This window comes from Sinocyclocheilus rhinocerous, unplaced genomic scaffold (genome assembly GCF_001515625.1).
Source record: "Sinocyclocheilus rhinocerous isolate Xijiao unplaced genomic scaffold, SAMN03320098_v1.1 scaffold1069, whole genome shotgun sequence".
Lineage (NCBI taxonomy): Eukaryota > Metazoa > Chordata > Actinopteri > Cypriniformes > Cyprinidae > Sinocyclocheilus > Sinocyclocheilus rhinocerous.
In genome coordinates, this window is record NW_015635541.1 from 563,677 (window position 1) to 582,255 (window position 18,579).

The window sequence follows — 18,579 nt, forward strand, 5'->3', positions numbered from 1 at the left end:
TATTTTAAAATATGTTTTCCTCTCATGCTAAGCTTCACTACTCCAGCTTTCAGTGTCACATGATCTTTCAGAAATCATGCTGATTGTTGCTTCAGAAACATTTCTTCTTATTATTATAGATGGACACCACACTGACAAGAAAAGCAAGTTTTAAAAAATGTAATTGACTATAACAAATATATAAATCACACTGTAAAAAAATGTCAAGCTGTTTCAACTAATTATTATTTAGTAACTAATTCCACAGAAATGTTATGTTCAGTCAATTTCTGTCTTCAAAGTGTTGCCTGAATTGTTATTTTTTAGTTGTCTCAACCTTTACTGAAATAGTTTTATAGTCCATTCAACTAAAATGTTTTAATTGGTCAAACATTTAGAAAACTAGAGCAAATTATGTCAATTAAAATTTAACCATTTACTCCATGTCTTTAATATGTAACCTCAACTAAGATTTATTATTTGGGCATCATAAGAAATTGCTGTATAACTAGTTATTATATTTTATATTGAGTTTAAGAAAATTATTAGTTACAACACATGATAGCCTTTATTTAATAACAATCTGCATTTATAACATTTGTCATACAGACTAAACATGCAGGCTTAAAGGGATAGTTCACCCAAAAATGAAAATTGGCTGTTAATTGACTCACCCTTAGGCCATCCAAGATGTAGTTAACTTTTTTTCTTCAATTGAACAGTAAAGGAGATTTTTAGGTGAAACCATTGTCTTTGGCAATTCGTAAACTGCACATCTCTGGCTGCTGGCTTTTGAGAGTCAAATAAACATGTACAGACAAGACCAAATTACCAAAGGCTCCTGAGGACACATTGAGGTCTTATGAAGCAAAACAATCAAAAACCGGCAGCCATAGACGTGCAGTGTATGAATCGCCAAGGATCACTGTTTCAGATAAAAATCTTCTTTACTCTTCTACTGAAGAAAAAGGTCACTGACATCTGGGATGGCCTGAGGGTCAATAAAATAACAGCAAATTTCCATTTTTGGGTGAACTATCCCTTTAAAGCGCTCCAGTTGTCAAACATTACATTTGTAATAAAACTGTAAAATTCATTTTAAACAGTTGTTTAATGAACTTAAAAAGACTAAACAAGTTGCAAACAAACATTTACAAATATTACCACTGTTCACAATTGCATCTTTAAAATGAGGCAGAAGTCAGAAAAAATAAATGAACGTGTTACAGTTCAACTGAATTCAAGTAAAGTAAACTCCAGTCACTGTATTTATATAGTGCTTTTTACAATACAGATTGTGTCAAAGCAGCTTTACAGTATTAAACAGGAAAATAGTATGTCGAAGGAATGAAAACTCCATCGTTCTTCTCTAGCCAGACGAAACCATCAGTTAAATTGCAGGCTGCAGCAAAGTCAGATTGTGCAGAGGACTGGTTTGGTTCCCGTGGTCTAGGTGACGAGGTCTTCGGAGGGGATCTGTCTCTGGGGCTCATCTAGTTGTCATTGGCTTCTCTGATATTCAGGGCTGTCAAGGTCATCTCTAGGTGCCATCATCTGATCTGGATACGGACTGGATCTGGGTGACCGCAGTGACCATCTGATCTGGATACAAACTGGATCTGGGTGGCTATGGTGACCTCGGAATAAGAATGAGACAGTCTAATATTAGCGAAGATGCCACTGAGAGCAATAAAGCACATTTTAATTGTAGTAAAAACTCTAAACATTTACACATATTACCTTAAGTCTTAGTGTTGAAAGTACACACACACTATGTAGTTGCAGTGGAGCGTTCTGGTCACATGGCAGTGTTTGGTCCCTTGGAAGAACTGACTGGCCAGCATCTGAAAACTTGCAACGATGACAAAGCATCAATGAAACCTTTGGCCACATCCTGATGAAGAAAGAAAAGTACAATTTATCTCAAAAAATGAAATGATGCATTTTAAATAATTTAAAATGTAATATCAGTTTATTAAATTTGTGATGAAACAGAAGTTGCAACTATTTTTTTGGCACACACACAAAAAAATCTCAATCCATTACACAACACAGGGAGCATTGATGTTGACTGTGTTCATTTGTTGCAAGGATTTGTAACAGAACATGTACATTTCATATTATAGGGCTACCTTAAACAGCATAAAAAGAATATCAAAATATAACGGTCCTGCCTGTTGTTGATAAAAACCAGTGGTGACGTTTTACAAATTGATTGATCAATTGTCCCAATGTTTACTAAGCCATGGTCTCTTTACCAGTACAGGGACTCGTGTGCATAATCTAGTGATTCACTACCTAGGGAACTGACTGAGACACAGTCTGCTTTGATAACAGCCTTATGAAAGGATTCAGTTATTTATTCTCGTTCAGAACAAACTCCTCTTCCGAGGCGCCATTCACGAGACCAGAAACGGTGTTTAGAATTAGCCCCTTTTAAAAAGAGCCATGGCTGCTTGATAATCACATTTAATGTCGTCTTTTAACTTCACAGGACATTTGCAAAAGTTTGCACACGCAAAAAACCCATTCAACACGCCAATGTTAACATAAAATAAGCGCAATACTGTGGTTTACATTACACGTTTCGTCGTATTAAGCATCAATGGCTTATAAAAGAGAAAGACAGCGCAATCTCTTCATGCATCTTTTCACTTCACGGAAACACAAAAATATCATACAACATGCCAAAATTAAACCTAAAATTCATTATAGTAACACAGCTTTTGACATTAAATGACAATTAAATAACATTAAATAAACAATTAAACAAGTTGAAAGACCGTTCCCTTTACTTAAACAGCTCATTTCCCTCAGACATATTCATACAACGCTTATTTGATGTTTTTATATATGTTGTACGATTGTTTATAAATATATACATTTTTAATAATACGTTCACATCCTTTTTAATATACAAGTTTTGATCAATTCAGTCTTAAGTACACAACTATTTATTTATTTATTCAGTGCCACTTGCCTGACGCATTAACTTGACATACACTTAACTAAAATATCCACTTTTCTTGGACATACGACTTATAAAACACTTCTAAATATCCACTCAAAAACATTGCATATGCTGTACGTTGTTGTCGATAAATTTAGTCTAAAAAAAATTACATTTATAGTGGCACTTACCTGATGCATGAATTTGACAAGATGACGGCACTGTTTCTCCGCGAAGTCACTCAGGCTTGTGCACCTGCGGCATGATCTCAGTGTTGACTGGATTTGTTTTTATTAGTTTAGTCAAACAATGACATTCTGAATGTTGACTGGATTTGAAAATAACCCTTCATTCAATGTTTTTCAAATATATTTGTGTATACCTAATATAATATGTCTTCTCAACTAAGCCCAAGCAAGAAAATTAGCTCAACTTAAATATTTTTGCCCTTCCAACATTTTGTTAATTGCATTTTTTACAGTGCAGGACAACACTAAACTAGTAACTATTTTGAAAATGAGGAGCATATGTATCCCATCTTTCTACATCCCCAGTTCCAGAAAAGTTGGGACGTTTTGTGAAATGCCATAAAATCAAGAATATGTCGTTTGTTCTATTTAACCTTTATTTAATTGATTGAAGTACAAAGAAAAAAAATCCATTGTTTTCACTGGCCAACTTAATTTTATTTTGTTAATATAATCAAATTTTGAGCCATGATCCAGCTTTGCTTACAAAGACTGAGAAGCTCCTTTTATACCCAAACAAGATACCCTCATCTATTATCAATTCACCTGATAGCTGTGAACTGTTTCAAAACAGTTTGTTTGGTCATTCTATAACCTTTTCACTTTTATTTTGCCTCTGTCCCAACTTTTTTGGAGTGTGTTACAGACTTAAAAATAAAAAAAATGTTTATATTTACAAAATACATTTAAGTTGGTCAGTGAAAACTTTGGAAATCTTTTCTTTGTACCTTTGTCAATTAAATAAAAGTTAAATAGGATTAACAAATCACAGATTTCATCATTTTACAAAACGTCCCAACTTTTCTAGAATTAGGGTTGTACTTAGTTTTCTTTAAAGTATTTGTAAGCAAACTTTGAAATCACAAAATATCACAGCAGTAAAAAGGGTGTTCAAGAACAAACTAAAATCTCTTCTGTAAAAATGTCCCTGTGGATATGTTCTAAACAGGAAGTTTTATTTAGTCTTTTTACATTTGGGGCAACAAGGTATATCAGCATCTTAACAACACTGAAGCTGTAGCAATGAAAATCATCAACATGCTTAAAAACTCTGTAAATTAATGTTATTACACTTATTTTAAAATAATTTACTGTAAAAAAGTGCTTCACTGCTTTTTGATCAATTCAATGCATCCTTGAATTAAAGTAGTTTCTTAAAAATCGTAATGATTCCATACATTTTAATTACTGCAAATATAATAACAGTCCTCATTGTAAACACAAAATAATAATAATCAATTTTAATATTCAGTGAGGACAATTAGACTACGTTTTATTTGATGGGGGGCGGTGAGGGACCTGGATAATGGGTAGGGGGGCGCTGGCCTAAAAAAGGCTGAGAACCACTGATCTAGCAGAAGAGCTGCTGGCTGAGTATTTAAGCACCACATGAGGGCTCTAGATAATGACACAGAGCATCAGAAAGATGCCACAGATGACCGAACCAGATGGAGATGTTTTCTGAGACAACAGGGGAGGAAAAACTCATCAGCCACCAAAAAAACAACACACTGACAGAAATCATTGCTTCTGGACAATACAGGAGTTTGATTGATTGTTTGGCTGTGGACAAAATTGTGTTTTATTTAAGTATCAACTTTACATTTACCTATACAATTCTCCTAAAATTACTTGAAGAGTGAAACTGCACATTTTAAATGTGTATAAATATATCAGCGTTTAGAAATACATTACCGTCTAAAAGTTTGGGGTCAATAAGACATTAACTCTTTTAGTCAGTAAGGATGCATTAAACTGATTATAAGTGACAGTTACTGTATTACTTTTAAATTGTTTAAATAAAAAAAAATATTTTTTTATTAAATGCTGTTCACGTTTGATTTTTTTTTTAATTGCTCAACTGTGATAAATTAATAAATGTTACTTAATTACCAAATCATCTTATTAGAATAATTTCTGAAGGATCATGTGACACTGAAGGTTAGAGTAATGATGCTGAAAATTAAGCATTGCAACACAGGAATAAATTACATTTTAAAATATATTCAAATAGAGAACAGTTATTTTTAATTGCAATAATATTTCACAATATTACTGTTTTTACTGTATTTTTGATCAAATAAATGCAGCCCTGGTGAGCATAAGAGACTTTTATCAAAACTATTTTAAAAAATCTCACCAACCCCAAACTTTTGAATAGTAGTGTACACTAACATGATCACAAAAATTATAGACATGGACTTAAAGCCACTAAATTTTCATTTCCTCTTATTTGAGATTTTTATTTCTTATAGGAAGCCTGTAAGATGTCTTCTCGCAAGCCTGTTAGAGAAAGAGTAACCAAAAAACAGAAAGACCTAAAGATTGGCAGTGAAAAAGGCACTGTCACTCTCAAACACAAGACAGAAGAGGCTAGATAGACAGCAAAAAGGGAAAAGCATTCAAAAGCACTTCAACAGCAATACTATTTTTGCCGTTTTTGCACAGGAAACACTATAGTCAAGAAATGTCACGCTGACTCTGTGGTGGTTTAAATACATCCAGTGAGTTTTATTAGCGTCGGTGCTCTCTAAAGTTTATTATTAGGCAGGAAAGCTGAATTTTGCAATTCTTGTAGCTGCTTGTTTTATTCGTAGGATATATTTTGCCCACTCAGACACAACCAAGGAACAGAAATCCCAGACCCGCTGTGTTAAGCAGCCAAGAGTTTATCAGGATCAAAGTGAGAGTTCTTGACTGGGTAAGACAGTCACACAATCTAAATCCAACTGAGCTGCTTTTCACATTCACAAAGCACTAAAGCCCCTGTGAAACAGCAGGACTGTGGCAGAGCAGAGAAAATAGCCAGTATACACTTAATTTCTTGATCTGAGTCACATACTTCAGGGAAAGATGAACATAATGTGTTAAAAAATCTCTCTCTCTCTCTCTCTATATATATATATATATATATAAAGTATACTGCTTTATGCTAATAATAATGCTTATATATATATATATATATATATATATATATATACACACACACAGAATTATCTTACAAAGGTATTAGATTTACAGAAAACATATTTATAGACACTATTTGCAATAGAATTTCTTTTATTTTTAAAGGAAAATTTGTAGTACACTACGTTGTTTATATTGCTGTTATATTTTTCATCTCTGTCAGATATGTGTTGTTTTTGCTCTTTAGCAGTGTCTGCATACTGTTACAGTATTATGCCCACAGGGCTAAGCTCTCTGCTGTAGATTTCTCCTTCTTTATTGTGGCAGTTTTCTAATCGCCTAGAGAAATGTTTGAGGGCATGCTGGGAATCAGCAGGATTGTCTGGTCAGTGAACGAATGGGTGGGTTGAAATCTTCTGCTCTGTTGTTTTTAAGCCCTGTTCTTTGTGTGTAATTGAAGATTGAAAGGTAAATCCGCTCTCTGACTCCCTCGCTCTCTACAGTGGTTATCAGGTGAGGGATAGTGTTGTCTCTAACCATCTCATGTGCCAACAGGTCTTGTCAGTGGCTTCAGTCAGTACCCAGAAAACTGCTCAAATCTTAAATTATTAGAAAAATACTGTGCACTCGAGGTGGTAATGCGGCTACGACACACAGCATTATTTTTCTATTAATTCAATGGCCTGGAGTCAATAATTCCGCTTATACTACTGTACAGTTACCACACCTCAAGACATTGTTCAAATGATGTATTTCAAGACATTTTTCCGTATTTTGTCCTCTCTTGTGTGTAGGACTAATTTCTTACGCATCTCAACTCAGCCCTCGATTGCTAATTCCATAATTGTAGAGCTGTATGGTTTGAGCCATTGATAATGCAGTTATTAATGCAGTTATCAGAGAGATTAACTAGCTGTGTTTGAATTATCTGCGCGTCTCTCAACAGTGTTCGGCAGCAGGGTTTCTACTAATAGAAAAACTGTAAATTTAGCTGCTTCAAGAACAGCGGTGTTACCACCTTTATACTGAGAAATGTCATGTTGCTTTTCAGCTGCGAAATTAATGTATTGATAAAATCACAAAGCAGCATTGACAACAAGTCTCTGTGTGCATGTATGTTTCTGTGTGTGTCTGTACTGTTTGCATGGGAGAGAGAAAGTGTGCTTTCTGTGAATAATAAAACACAATTTTATGGAAAAAAACATGAAAACAGTTTGACATTTTTACCCTTATGTTTGTTATGTGTATTGTCTTGGTCAGTGTCTTTGTGGGTTTTAGTTCTTTTGCTGTTGTGGACTGTAAGGACCTTTGAAATAACTGAAAGTGATATGGACATATAATGTGATAAAGACCTGCCTGGAACTACTTTAACCATGCATTTCTCTGAAAATAACTGCACACCTTAGAACGTTCATCGACCAATCAGTGAAAACCTATTTTAACACAAATAAAATAAGATATTTCTCATTTATTTATAACCCGTTCAAATTTGAAATATATTTAAAATGAAAATGGTTTCCTTTTTTAAATGTTCTTTTGCAATGCACACTAAACAGAGCTATTAAAGCTGTGAAATCATGTGACTAAGTCTCTGTTGGTGTTAAGTAGTAAGTCATGGTTACACAAATGGGACACAAATTACACCGTGTCCTGAGAATGACCCACCTTTGCCTCTCTCACTCGCTGTTCATCCCACTGTCATGTATTTTAATAGACTTTTCGCTTTGCAGCTGATTGCCGTGGATGAGTTTGAATCATCTGACTGTGATCCAGAGCAGTGAGAGTGCATTCTGTTGTTTCTGGCTTCACGATTGATCATGCTCTTTCTAGCCATGTTAACTCCAGACCTCATCCTATAGCTTTTGCTTTTAGCTTTTCAGGGTTTGCTCTGGCCTCTCAGATAAGTGGATCAAGCCGTAAGCTGCTTTGCTGTGTGTGTGTGTGTGTGTGTGTGTGTGTGCTGTTTACACACTCAGCAGTTTGTTCAAATTCTGCAACCAAAATCTTGTGACATCAGTTAATAGAATGAAATGTGCACATAGTGGGAATTGAATGCTGCAAGGTGGTCTTTGTGTGTATGTAGAGATAAAATGTTCTGGGTGTTTGTTGCGAATCATCGTCTAGCACAGTGTTTCCCAACCGGGGTGCCGCGTCACTTTCACGTGGTGTGACGCTCTGCGTATTATCCCGCTCTATGCGTGTGCGCTCCGCTCAGTCGCTCCACTCGTATACCGTTCATGCGAATCGGAACAGCAAAGTCCACTCAAAAATCGAGCCGACAGGAAACATCGATGTAGTACAGTATTGTTTCTGTCTGCAATAGCTCTACTGTGTTGCAACTCTGGTAACGCTGCCCTCATTCATTGATCTGCTAACCGCTATGTTATGCTCCCGTGTTCTGATAATAATAGCTTTCTAGGACTAAACATTATTTGTGACTGTAAAATTAAAAAATTTGTATTTGTAACTGTAAAATTAAAAAAACACTGAGTGAGCAAAAATTTGTGAGATAGCTAGCACATAGTAGCCTGGTTTGCTTTAATTGTCCTTTTCTGTTTCTGTTTCATTCTGTTTCACACAGCAAACGGGGCAAAGCACACACAGGGAATGTAACAGTGAGTGTATGTATTGTAAATGAGCTATTCTCAGCAGGTTTTGCTTCAGGACCCAGATTTTAAATTGGATTTCACACCACAATTACATTGAAATTTAAACAAAAAAGACCTTCAAATCAAATATTGAAACCTGACATATGAAATAATATATTTTTTAATGGATCAGTTCATTGAACTTAAGAAATTTAAAAAGAAACGTTTTTGTTGCACATTGTATTTGATACATCAGGCTTCTATGGCTCATAGAGTATGATATAGTGAGAATATGAAGCTCATACTCGAGAAGGAAAAACACCTCAATTATATTCTGTAGCCCAAACTTAGCAAAAATATACAATTTGGTGCAGTTGCTGAAATTTATGTAGTGAAAATAAGATGAAATTCTGTAATGTAAATCAATGAGATCTTGGTAACAGAAGAGTACTTGCATGTAAATATCATTTGTTACTGTAAATACCCCAACCTGGTCTCAAAAAAATACGTACCTCTGTGTACTTTTTGTGCAACACCGTTTTTACGTACCTTACTGCACGTTTCGCCGCAGTTTCAAAGAGAAATGTCCACTGAGTGGCGCTAAAACACGGGTTCAATACGTGAACCCTGGTACGTTTTTATTACGTTGATATAGGTACGTATTGCTGTGTTTTTATTACGTTGCTTCAGGTACGTATTGTGGCGGTTCAGAATTCAAATATCCGTGGACTGTCGCTAAAAGTTAATGCTCTATCGTGTTGGAAATATGCCCTACACCAAACCCAACCCTAAACCTACCCGATAGTGTTAACAAATGCAAAGCTGATATAAAAACGCATTTGTTGATGCAACTGTGCCATTTCAACTTACTTATATGCAGATTTGAACTGTTTTGTCGAACCGTGGTGCTCCTCGCCTCTCAAGTACGTCTCCGTACTCCGTGAGCTACCGAACAAACCTACCGTCGATGAAAACCCATAGATATGAAGCTGGATAAGTGCGATGCTAACATTCAAAAGCATCAGTTTTTAAATCTCCCAGCATATTGATATTGTTTTGAAGTCATAACATGATATTCTTCAAGTAATTGTGCGAAAATTACGCTTTATTAATCGAAACTCTGTAAATTTGTATGAAAAGGAATAAAAGGTGTCTGAGTTTTACTGCCTCTAGTGTTCATTTATTTTGGAAACTGCAGTGATATGTACTTATTGGTACGTATTTCGCGTCTCGCTAAAAAGTGCCCCCAGGTACGTTTATGCCATGAGACCAGGTAGAAATATCCTCAATAAAATGTCTTGACCCACATAGGTCAATAAAATGTCAGTAAAATGATATTCAAATGCTTAGTTTAATGATCGAAGCTCTGCAGTTTTTATTGTAGGGGCCAAACATATAATGCAGTGCAATACAATGACGATTGAGAGATCATCCTCAAAAGCCTGTTGTGTCATATTTGATACTCACATTATAACACGATTTTTCTAAAAAAAAAAACAGTGTATGGATAATCAAGTAAACCTAAGTTGTTCATCTTGAAATATTACTAACAATATAAAAGTTATTCTTACTTTTACTTTATAAAAATCTGTAAAGATCTCATAGTAAACGATACATGAACCACGATTTTTTTTCTTTTTAGAATTATATTAAAAATATGTTTACTTGCTAAAAATATAAAATATCAACCAGATTGTCTACAACAGGTTTTTCACCAAAGTTTTGATCATGTTGATCATTTAAATGCCTTAGAAATTTGTGTATCAAATATCATACAGTAGGCTTTATATGGGGTTAAAAAAATAGTGGTATAAAAACTGGTTATGCATACAGATTTCCCAATTTGATTCAGTTCTGATTAATTTGGGTATATTTCTTTTACAATGTCTATTTTGATGGCATTATAGAAATAATTATTTCTGCTAATGCTGTAAGTTTTACGGTGCAGTGTTTCAGAATTATTCAAAACAGTATCTAATATTTCTGAACTATTCTTTAAAAGAACCAAGTCAAACGAGTCATATGTTTTGGGAATCGAGCTACACTAGTTGCATGTATGATTTTTGATTCCCTAAAAATTATTGTCTGAAAGAGTCGTTTGTTTATGTGCTGTAAAATGACAACAGCCATAGAGTTAATGATCGATCATGTGATCGTTAGAATCAAAATTGGTTTCTCAATGCTTCTGGAATTTTTTCATGGTCATATTATTTGCACTTGACATTGTTTTTTTTAACCTGATCCTATTGGAAACAGGCCTGTGACCCCTTTTTGGGTCGTGACCGACCCCTTGAATCCTACAGTCTAAGCTGTCATCATTGCTTGTTTGTGTATGTGGAAGTAAGACAGATCAAGTCTTGCTCACTGTCTGTCTCTCGACTCACAGAGCCATGATGTGACGTTTCCTGTCCTCTCCTTTAATTAAAAGTCTCTCCTTGCCTTTGACATCACAAAAGGAATCTTTAATAAACCTCTGCTCTGTCCTGAGACTCCAAAAGGCAGGGCGGCAGAGAATGTTCTTCTTTAAGAGGGTAACTAAAAGCATTTTGGGTGTAGAAAGCTACTAGAGTAAACAGAGCTTACAGAAGATTAGCTGCTGTTTGATGCTGGTGGAAGTGCGTCTGTGCCCTAGTTGCTCTGTTGAGTTTGTGTCTATCAAAGGAGCCACGGAGCCTCTTTTAGAGACACGTGTTCTAATTGCAGCAGAAGTGGGCTAGATCTTTCAGAGTGAACTCAGAAAGGAACAAGACTGAATAGGTCCTGCAGAGCACTTCTATGTGATCTTTTTAAACAAAAGAGCAAAATGAGCGCTCTAGTGGGATGAGGTCACATTAGTTATTTAATGTGATGTGTAGATATTTTATGTGTTGATTCTGTAACCCACCGACATTTAGAGTAAAAATAAAGGTTCTTGATTGCAGTGGCGGCTCGTGGGTTTTAAAATAGAGGAGGCACACTAATTGTATTGGTCTGGGATCCCTGCCGATTATTATTAGATTGGCATCTGTTTCTGTGAAAAACCTTTAACTTCCATGGAACCTTCAATTGCACAAAAGGTTCTTTATAGTAGAAAAGTTTTTTTTTAAGGGGTCATGAACAGCCTTTTTTTTTATTATTTTGTACTATTCCTTAAGGCAGGGGTTCTCAAACCTGTCCTGGAGGACCCCTAGCCCTGCACACCAATTCATGTCTTGCAGTCTCTACTAACGAGCTGATGAGTTGAATCAGGTGTGTTAGATAAGGGAGACATACAAAATGTGCAGGGCTGGGGGTCCTCCAGGACAGGTTTGAGAACCACTGCCTTAAGGTCCACTTATAATATTATGAAGATTTTTACATCAAAAAACATAATTTAGAAGTAATAGGCTATTTTTGTCTTGTTTGATACGATTTGATTTGTCTTTGCATGATACGATCACTTTAATGTTGTGTGCACTGCTGTAACAAATCCTATAGCTCCACATGAGTGCGTACATTTACATATTTTTATTTCCTTGAAGCTATTTTCCAAAGCAACTTACAGTGCATTCAAAGTATATATTTTGTCAGTATATGTGTTTCCCCCGAGCAGGCAGTGCAGTGAAGCTTCATGAACCATGTAGTTTACTGAAATAGACTAGCAGGATACAGAATTTCACTGTGTCTGCCCAAACGGCTGTAATGGATTCTGCATCTGCAACTTCTCTGCTTTTTCATTAATGTTGATGACATTTGCCTTTTCTTGGGAAATAGATAGCAAGGTTGTAACCTGTTGGTTTTTATCATGATAGATTACCATACACAGTTCCATTCAGAGCTCAAAATTCTTTACTGAACCTTACTATAATTTTAGGCCAGCGTATTGATGAGTTGAGCTATTCTGAGTTGAAATCAAAGTCATTCTGACTGACTTTACAAAAATTGTTTTTGTATCGAATTGAAAGCCAGTGAATTGAATCGATTCACTGTTGACTCAAATATTCACACCCCTAGTTGATCAGGATAAAGGCCTGAGGTGATCAATATTTAATGGGAAGAAAATCTCCTGCTTCTCACCTGCCAACTGGTGCTAAGTTGCGTAAGAGGAGTTAGGCATCATACGGTAAAGGGGGAATCTAATCTGCTGTGTGTGTATCCTCTGGCATCTCTTGCCCTCATGACTCAGTGTGTAAGGTGAATCGCTTCAGACACTTACAGCTAATTGATGTGTGGGTGACATCTCTGATGTGTCTGTCTGTGTGTGTGTGTGTGTGTGTGTGAGAGGCTGCTGTGTCATGGTCTCAGTGAAAGATGCTGCTACTGTACCAAGGTTGGGTAACATTCAGAATTGCTCTCTTTCAGTTCCTGAGTCTGAATGTAAATTTAGCTGACACCCACACAGGATGTTGAACCGGAATGGCAGGAAGAGGAATTTACTGAATTGCAATTAAAGAAACTGAATGTAGTCACAAAGATTTCATTAGTTCAACAGTTCTCTGCAAGTTATCCATAATTTGAACTATTTATGCATATTGATTTCCTACATATTTAGAATGAGGTGCAATTCTTTACTGTACTTTAATATATATATGTGTGTGTGTGTGTGTGTGTGTGTGTGTGTTTATGTATTTACGTATTCATAACTATAACCTATATATAAGACTATGGAATTTTCTAATATACTTATATAGGGCTGGGCGATATAGCTAAAAAATGTATCAACGATATAATGTTTCATATCATTCGGTATCGATAATTATTGACATTTTTTATAACCTTTTTAAAACAATGAGCAATATAATTTTTTTTTTTTTATTTAACCACTGTATTTTTCAATTAACCCAAGTTATTGAGACAAACAATAACTATTTTTTGTTTTAACAGTCAAACACACAATAAAAATGAAACAAATATCTAATTTATAATGTTTTATATGCAGATTAAATAGGTCTTGTCTCCCGAGGCCATAGGAGGGCGCAATGAGCAAAATAATGCAGCACATTTAAATTGTGAACGCATAAGTCTATAAAAAAACGTGCATTACGTCTACATTAACTATCATTAATGTAAGCATCATGTATTTATGCATTGCTTAATCCAAAGAGCCGAAGCGCCATTCACTCAGATTGCATTTAAAAACATATGAGACGCAGTGAAAAGAAATAAACCTCCACAAATTCGCGACGTGTTTTCTAGCAGTTTAAACAGTTTTAACTTAGCATGGCTACATCTCTTGTGTGACGTGAGTGCAGCAGTCATATTTGTCCGTCTAAAAAAATGCGCTGAATATGCGTTCTGTGTGAATGGCTTGGTTTCGGTTTTAACCTAATCAAGATCAAGATAAATTAGACTAATATTCATTTTTTAAATTCACAATCTCCTCATCACAGGCAGGTACAGCACTCATGTCCGTGTTTGTGTGTTTGTATGTGCTGTCTGCGTCACTCATAGCACGTGCCTATATCGAACATTTTTTATATCGTTATCGAAGGTGTACCGTCGATAAATATCGATACCGTTTTATCGCCCAGGCCTATACTTATAGCAAATAGATTCACTATTTATTTATTTATTTATTAGTGCCAATAATTCTGGATCTAATCATATACAAATATGAATGGACTATAGAATTTTCTATTAATATATATTCACTTCTAGCCATGTAGTAGAGGCTTTTATCCAAAGTTACCTAAACATGAGGAAATGCATTATTAAATATCTTTGAATTTCATTTCATTTTAATTCCACATCCTTATTTCTGCATTCTTTTTGCTCAAATTCAGGAATTGGATTGGAATTCAAAAGTGTTTTCTGTTCAGTTCTGAATGACACACAAGCCTGTACTGTGTTCCTCTTTCTGGCTGTCTTTCTTCTCATATGTGTCTTTCCTTCTCTTCTCTTCTTTTCTTTTTTCTCTGCTGCTGACACTAACGTCCCTCAGACTGGCACTATGAGGGTAAGACTGCTTTCTTTCCTCTACCACATCATGAGAGGCTTCTCACTTCTCTTTCTATGACTCTACTTATCCACCCAGTAAAATCATTTAACACTGCTGCATTCATCATCTAGATGTAATCTCAAGTGAATAAGATACTGTATGAATGATGTGTTGTGATGAAGGTGATGGCAGATCTGAGTCTGACTATTTCTCTCTTTCTGTTTCTGACACAGAGTGTAAGTTGTCACGGTCGGGTCCACCTGCCACTATCGTCACCATTGATGAGGAAAGTCCAAATGGTAAGTATCTCTGGCCTTGTCTCCTCATGATGAATCTGAAGCATGCTGCTTCCTGTGAGCTGTCTGCTCTGCTATTGATCGACGTTTGGCAGGGGGCTTGTTATAACGTTCATTTAATTTTCCATGGTGTAATTCAGGATTTCCCAGATGGGGTTCACAAAGCTCTTGGGGTTCATGGAGATTGAGATAGAAATGTCAGTGTCATATGCAATTAAATGAAAATGTACACTACCGTTCAAAAGTTTGGGGTTGGTAAGATTTTTTTTGAAAAATGTCTCTTACTCACCAAGGCTGCATTTATTTGACCAAAAATACAGTAAAAACTGTAATATTGTGAAATATTATTACAATTTAAAACAACTGTTTTCTATTTTAATATATTTTAAAATGTAATTTATTCCTGTGATGACAAAGCTGAATTTTCAGCAACATTATCGATCTTCAGTGTCACATGATCCATCAGAAGTAATTCTAATATGCTGATTTGCTGCTTAAGAAACATTTCTTATTATTATCAGAGTTGGTAACAGTTGTGCTGATGAAACATTTTTCTGAATTTTTTAGATGCATTTATTTGAAATTTTTGAATTTTATTTGATTTTTTTCTTACAATTTTGATCAATTTAATGCATCCTTGCTGAATAAACATATTGTTTAAAAAAAATTATAAATACATTTAAAAAAAAAATGAATGGTAGTATATATTTTTTGTGTGTAAAATCCAGGGGTGTGAAGTAACGAATTACAAATACTCACGTTTTTATCAGTAATTGTACTTTTTTGAGTAGTTTAAAAATTGTGTACTTCTACTTTTACTTGAGTACATTTTCATATAAGTTACATACAAATAATGAGTCGTAATGGTGCTTGCTGTCATTCCAGATGTGAATGATACCCAAAAACCTTCAGCATATAGAGGAGAGATGTGCTTGTGCTATTACTTTTCAAATGGATTTTCGCCTGAGAAATCATAAATCGTAAGAAAAAAAAAAGAACGTCCACAATCCCAAACCCTTCACTAGTGACTATCCTGAGCTGTGACGTCAAATGCAGCAGACAGGTAACATTATAAGTCCATTTCACACTTTTAAGAGCTTTCCAAAAAAGAAATGGGTACTGGTTAAACATATGCTATGAATTATTTGCAATTTAAATGTTGCTTGCAAAAAAATTTATTTTGTCACAATACACAGTTACTTTTGAATGGCCCTCAATAGAGAAAGATGTTTTTGAATGGTGAAGTTACAACATCTACCAGCAGTGCCTACCTATGCTAACTTGCTCAATTGATAAAAAGGTTAGTATAATTGATCTAATGTGACTTAAAAGTGAATTTTCAGATGTTCAATTCAGGCTCAAACTACCCTGGTGTCATGCTGCAAGCTCGACAGACAGTTACCTGTTGCTTTCTTAACTGAAAATGTGTGTGTGTGCTCTCGCCGGAGCCACAGATGGTGTTTTTGTGTTGGAGGCACGCTGGGGCCGTTTATCACATACAGTATCTGTGTGCAGGCGATGCTACACCGCGTCATGCATTTATAAAGGAGCCACTCGCCGCTGTAGTGCTCAACCATGCGTTTGACAACACTGTCTGTTTGTTGATGTGACAGGTGTTGGCTACTCCGTGCGAGTTTACTGTCTGTGTCCTCCTTCCATCGTTTTTTCCTCTTCATTTCCCTTCTCTTTCTCTCCCTCCCTCCCCTCTGCCCATTCTGTGGGTCATAGAGTTTGTTTAGCATCGGTGTGTTGACTCAGGAAAGTGCATCGAGGCAGAGGCCTGCTGGGAGATGTAGTTGAAGTAATAGGGAGCAGTTAAATGGATATTTTGCTCAGCCTGTTTATGTGTTTAAATAATTAGTTTGTTTTTAGTTTCTCGCTCTAGCAGACTATGATGAGGCAAAACAGCCAAAGGGACCCTCTGGGCCGCTTAAGCAAAACAGGGAACAAGTGTATCACTGTGTTGAGGCAGTGATTCAAAAAGCTAAAGAGACAGACACATTTACCTGCATATTATTCAGGTGATGGTAATTCTGTTTCAGTGAATATTTTATTGCAGGCCTCCTCCAGTTTGACTAATAAAAGATGTTTGCATCAGCTCAGATCTGGCAGTATTTTATTATGCACAGAGGCTCAACAGTAAGGATTCAGTGCAGATTTCTTCTTGTCCTGTTAATGTTTTCAACTGGTTCCAACACATTTTTTAATTAATTTAAAAATGGTATGTTTTATTGTTTTACTTTAAAATAACTTTTATGTTTATTATTTAATATTTATTATTATTTATTTAAACCAAAAGTCTGGGATCAGGAAGTTTTTTTTATGCAGTTACAGATACATTTAATACAGATTGATTAATTAATTAATACAGATAAATTTGATCTAAAGTAAGACATTTACATTGTATAAAAAATCTGTTTCATATAAATGCTGGGTTCCCCTTCAGGAACTCGAGCTGCGTCGAAGTCGCTTTGGGAACGCCCCTGCGTGACCGCGTTCTGAAGCACGTGTCAAATCAGTCCAATGGGGGCGTTCCCAAAGCGACTTCGACGCAGCGTCTCGTTCCCTCGGGGAACCATGGTTACATACGTAACCTAGAGACGTTTTTTTTACTTTTTATTTGTCAAAGAATCATGGATTCTAAAAGAATATTAAGCACAACAAATGTTTTCAACATAATAAGAATTTAATTTTGAAGACCAAATTAACATACCATTGGATGGTATGTTAATTTCAAATCCCGTGCCTACAGAGTTTCTCCCCTCAAAAAACATATAATCGAGGAACAAGTTGACCAGATGCTCCAAGACAACATCACTGAACCCTCCTTCCCGCCTTGGTCTTCACCTGTTCACCGAGCGTTACACCATCACAGGAATAAATTACATTTTAAAATATATTAAAGTAGGAAACAGTTTTCTAACATTGTAATCATTTTACACACACAGTATTTTTTCACAATATTATGTTTTTTAGCAATATTACTGATTTTACTGTATTTGTAATCAAATAAATATATAATATAAATAAATAATTAGGGTGGCCATATGTGCCATTTATACGGGACACGTCCTGGCCAGGATTTTTATATTGCCTAAAACATCCAAAGTAGTTTGACCAATAACATGCAGGTATTGTACATAATCGACCAATCGTGGTGCGTCGCGCGTGAGAATGATCAAAGCGATGCAAATACGTGCACATGTTTGTTCGTTCGTCTTGAAGCTGCGCACAGATCATTGTATGACACCAAAGTACCGCGAGAGCGATTCGAAAGCATAAGGAGCCATCTGCTCTGCTCTCTATAGCTCTTGTGAAATCGCCAAGGCCGATATATCAACCGATATTTGGCATTTTTCAAATATCGGCATCGGCCGATAAGTTTTTATGTTTGGCCGATGCGGTCGTGGCGGGAATTTTATTTTGATGGCGCGCCAGACTTTTATTTTGACGGCGCTGAGAACGGCAGCGCCTGAACACACAGTGCTCACATTCTCCCCATTCTCCCCCATCGTCGTTAACAGTTCTGTCCACGGACAGAAGTCTGTCTAATAATCAGATAGAACTGTTAGAACTGTTATTGACTGGTTTTGTTCTAGGCTTGATTGTGTTTATGGGGTGCAGTCTAACATGTGTTCATGTTTCGTTTTTTTTTTTAAACGCATTATTTTTCACATAATTTACCTTTATTCTTCACCGCTCTGTCCCTTCTCCT

At 35.8% G+C, this 18,579-nt stretch overlaps 1 protein-coding gene across 1 annotated transcript in view; it reads left to right on the forward strand.

The window, feature by feature from the left end:
- The window catches only part of LOC107747281 (protocadherin-15-like), a 187,002-nt gene that overhangs the window by 31,392 nt on the left and 137,031 nt on the right, over positions 1–18,579 (forward strand). The window contains exons 3-4 of the mRNA XM_016561750.1: positions 14,572–14,586; positions 14,802–14,867. Coding sequence (XP_016417236.1) covers positions 14,572–14,586; positions 14,802–14,867 — 81 coding nt within the window. The remainder of the gene's footprint in view (positions 1–14,571; positions 14,587–14,801; positions 14,868–18,579) is intronic.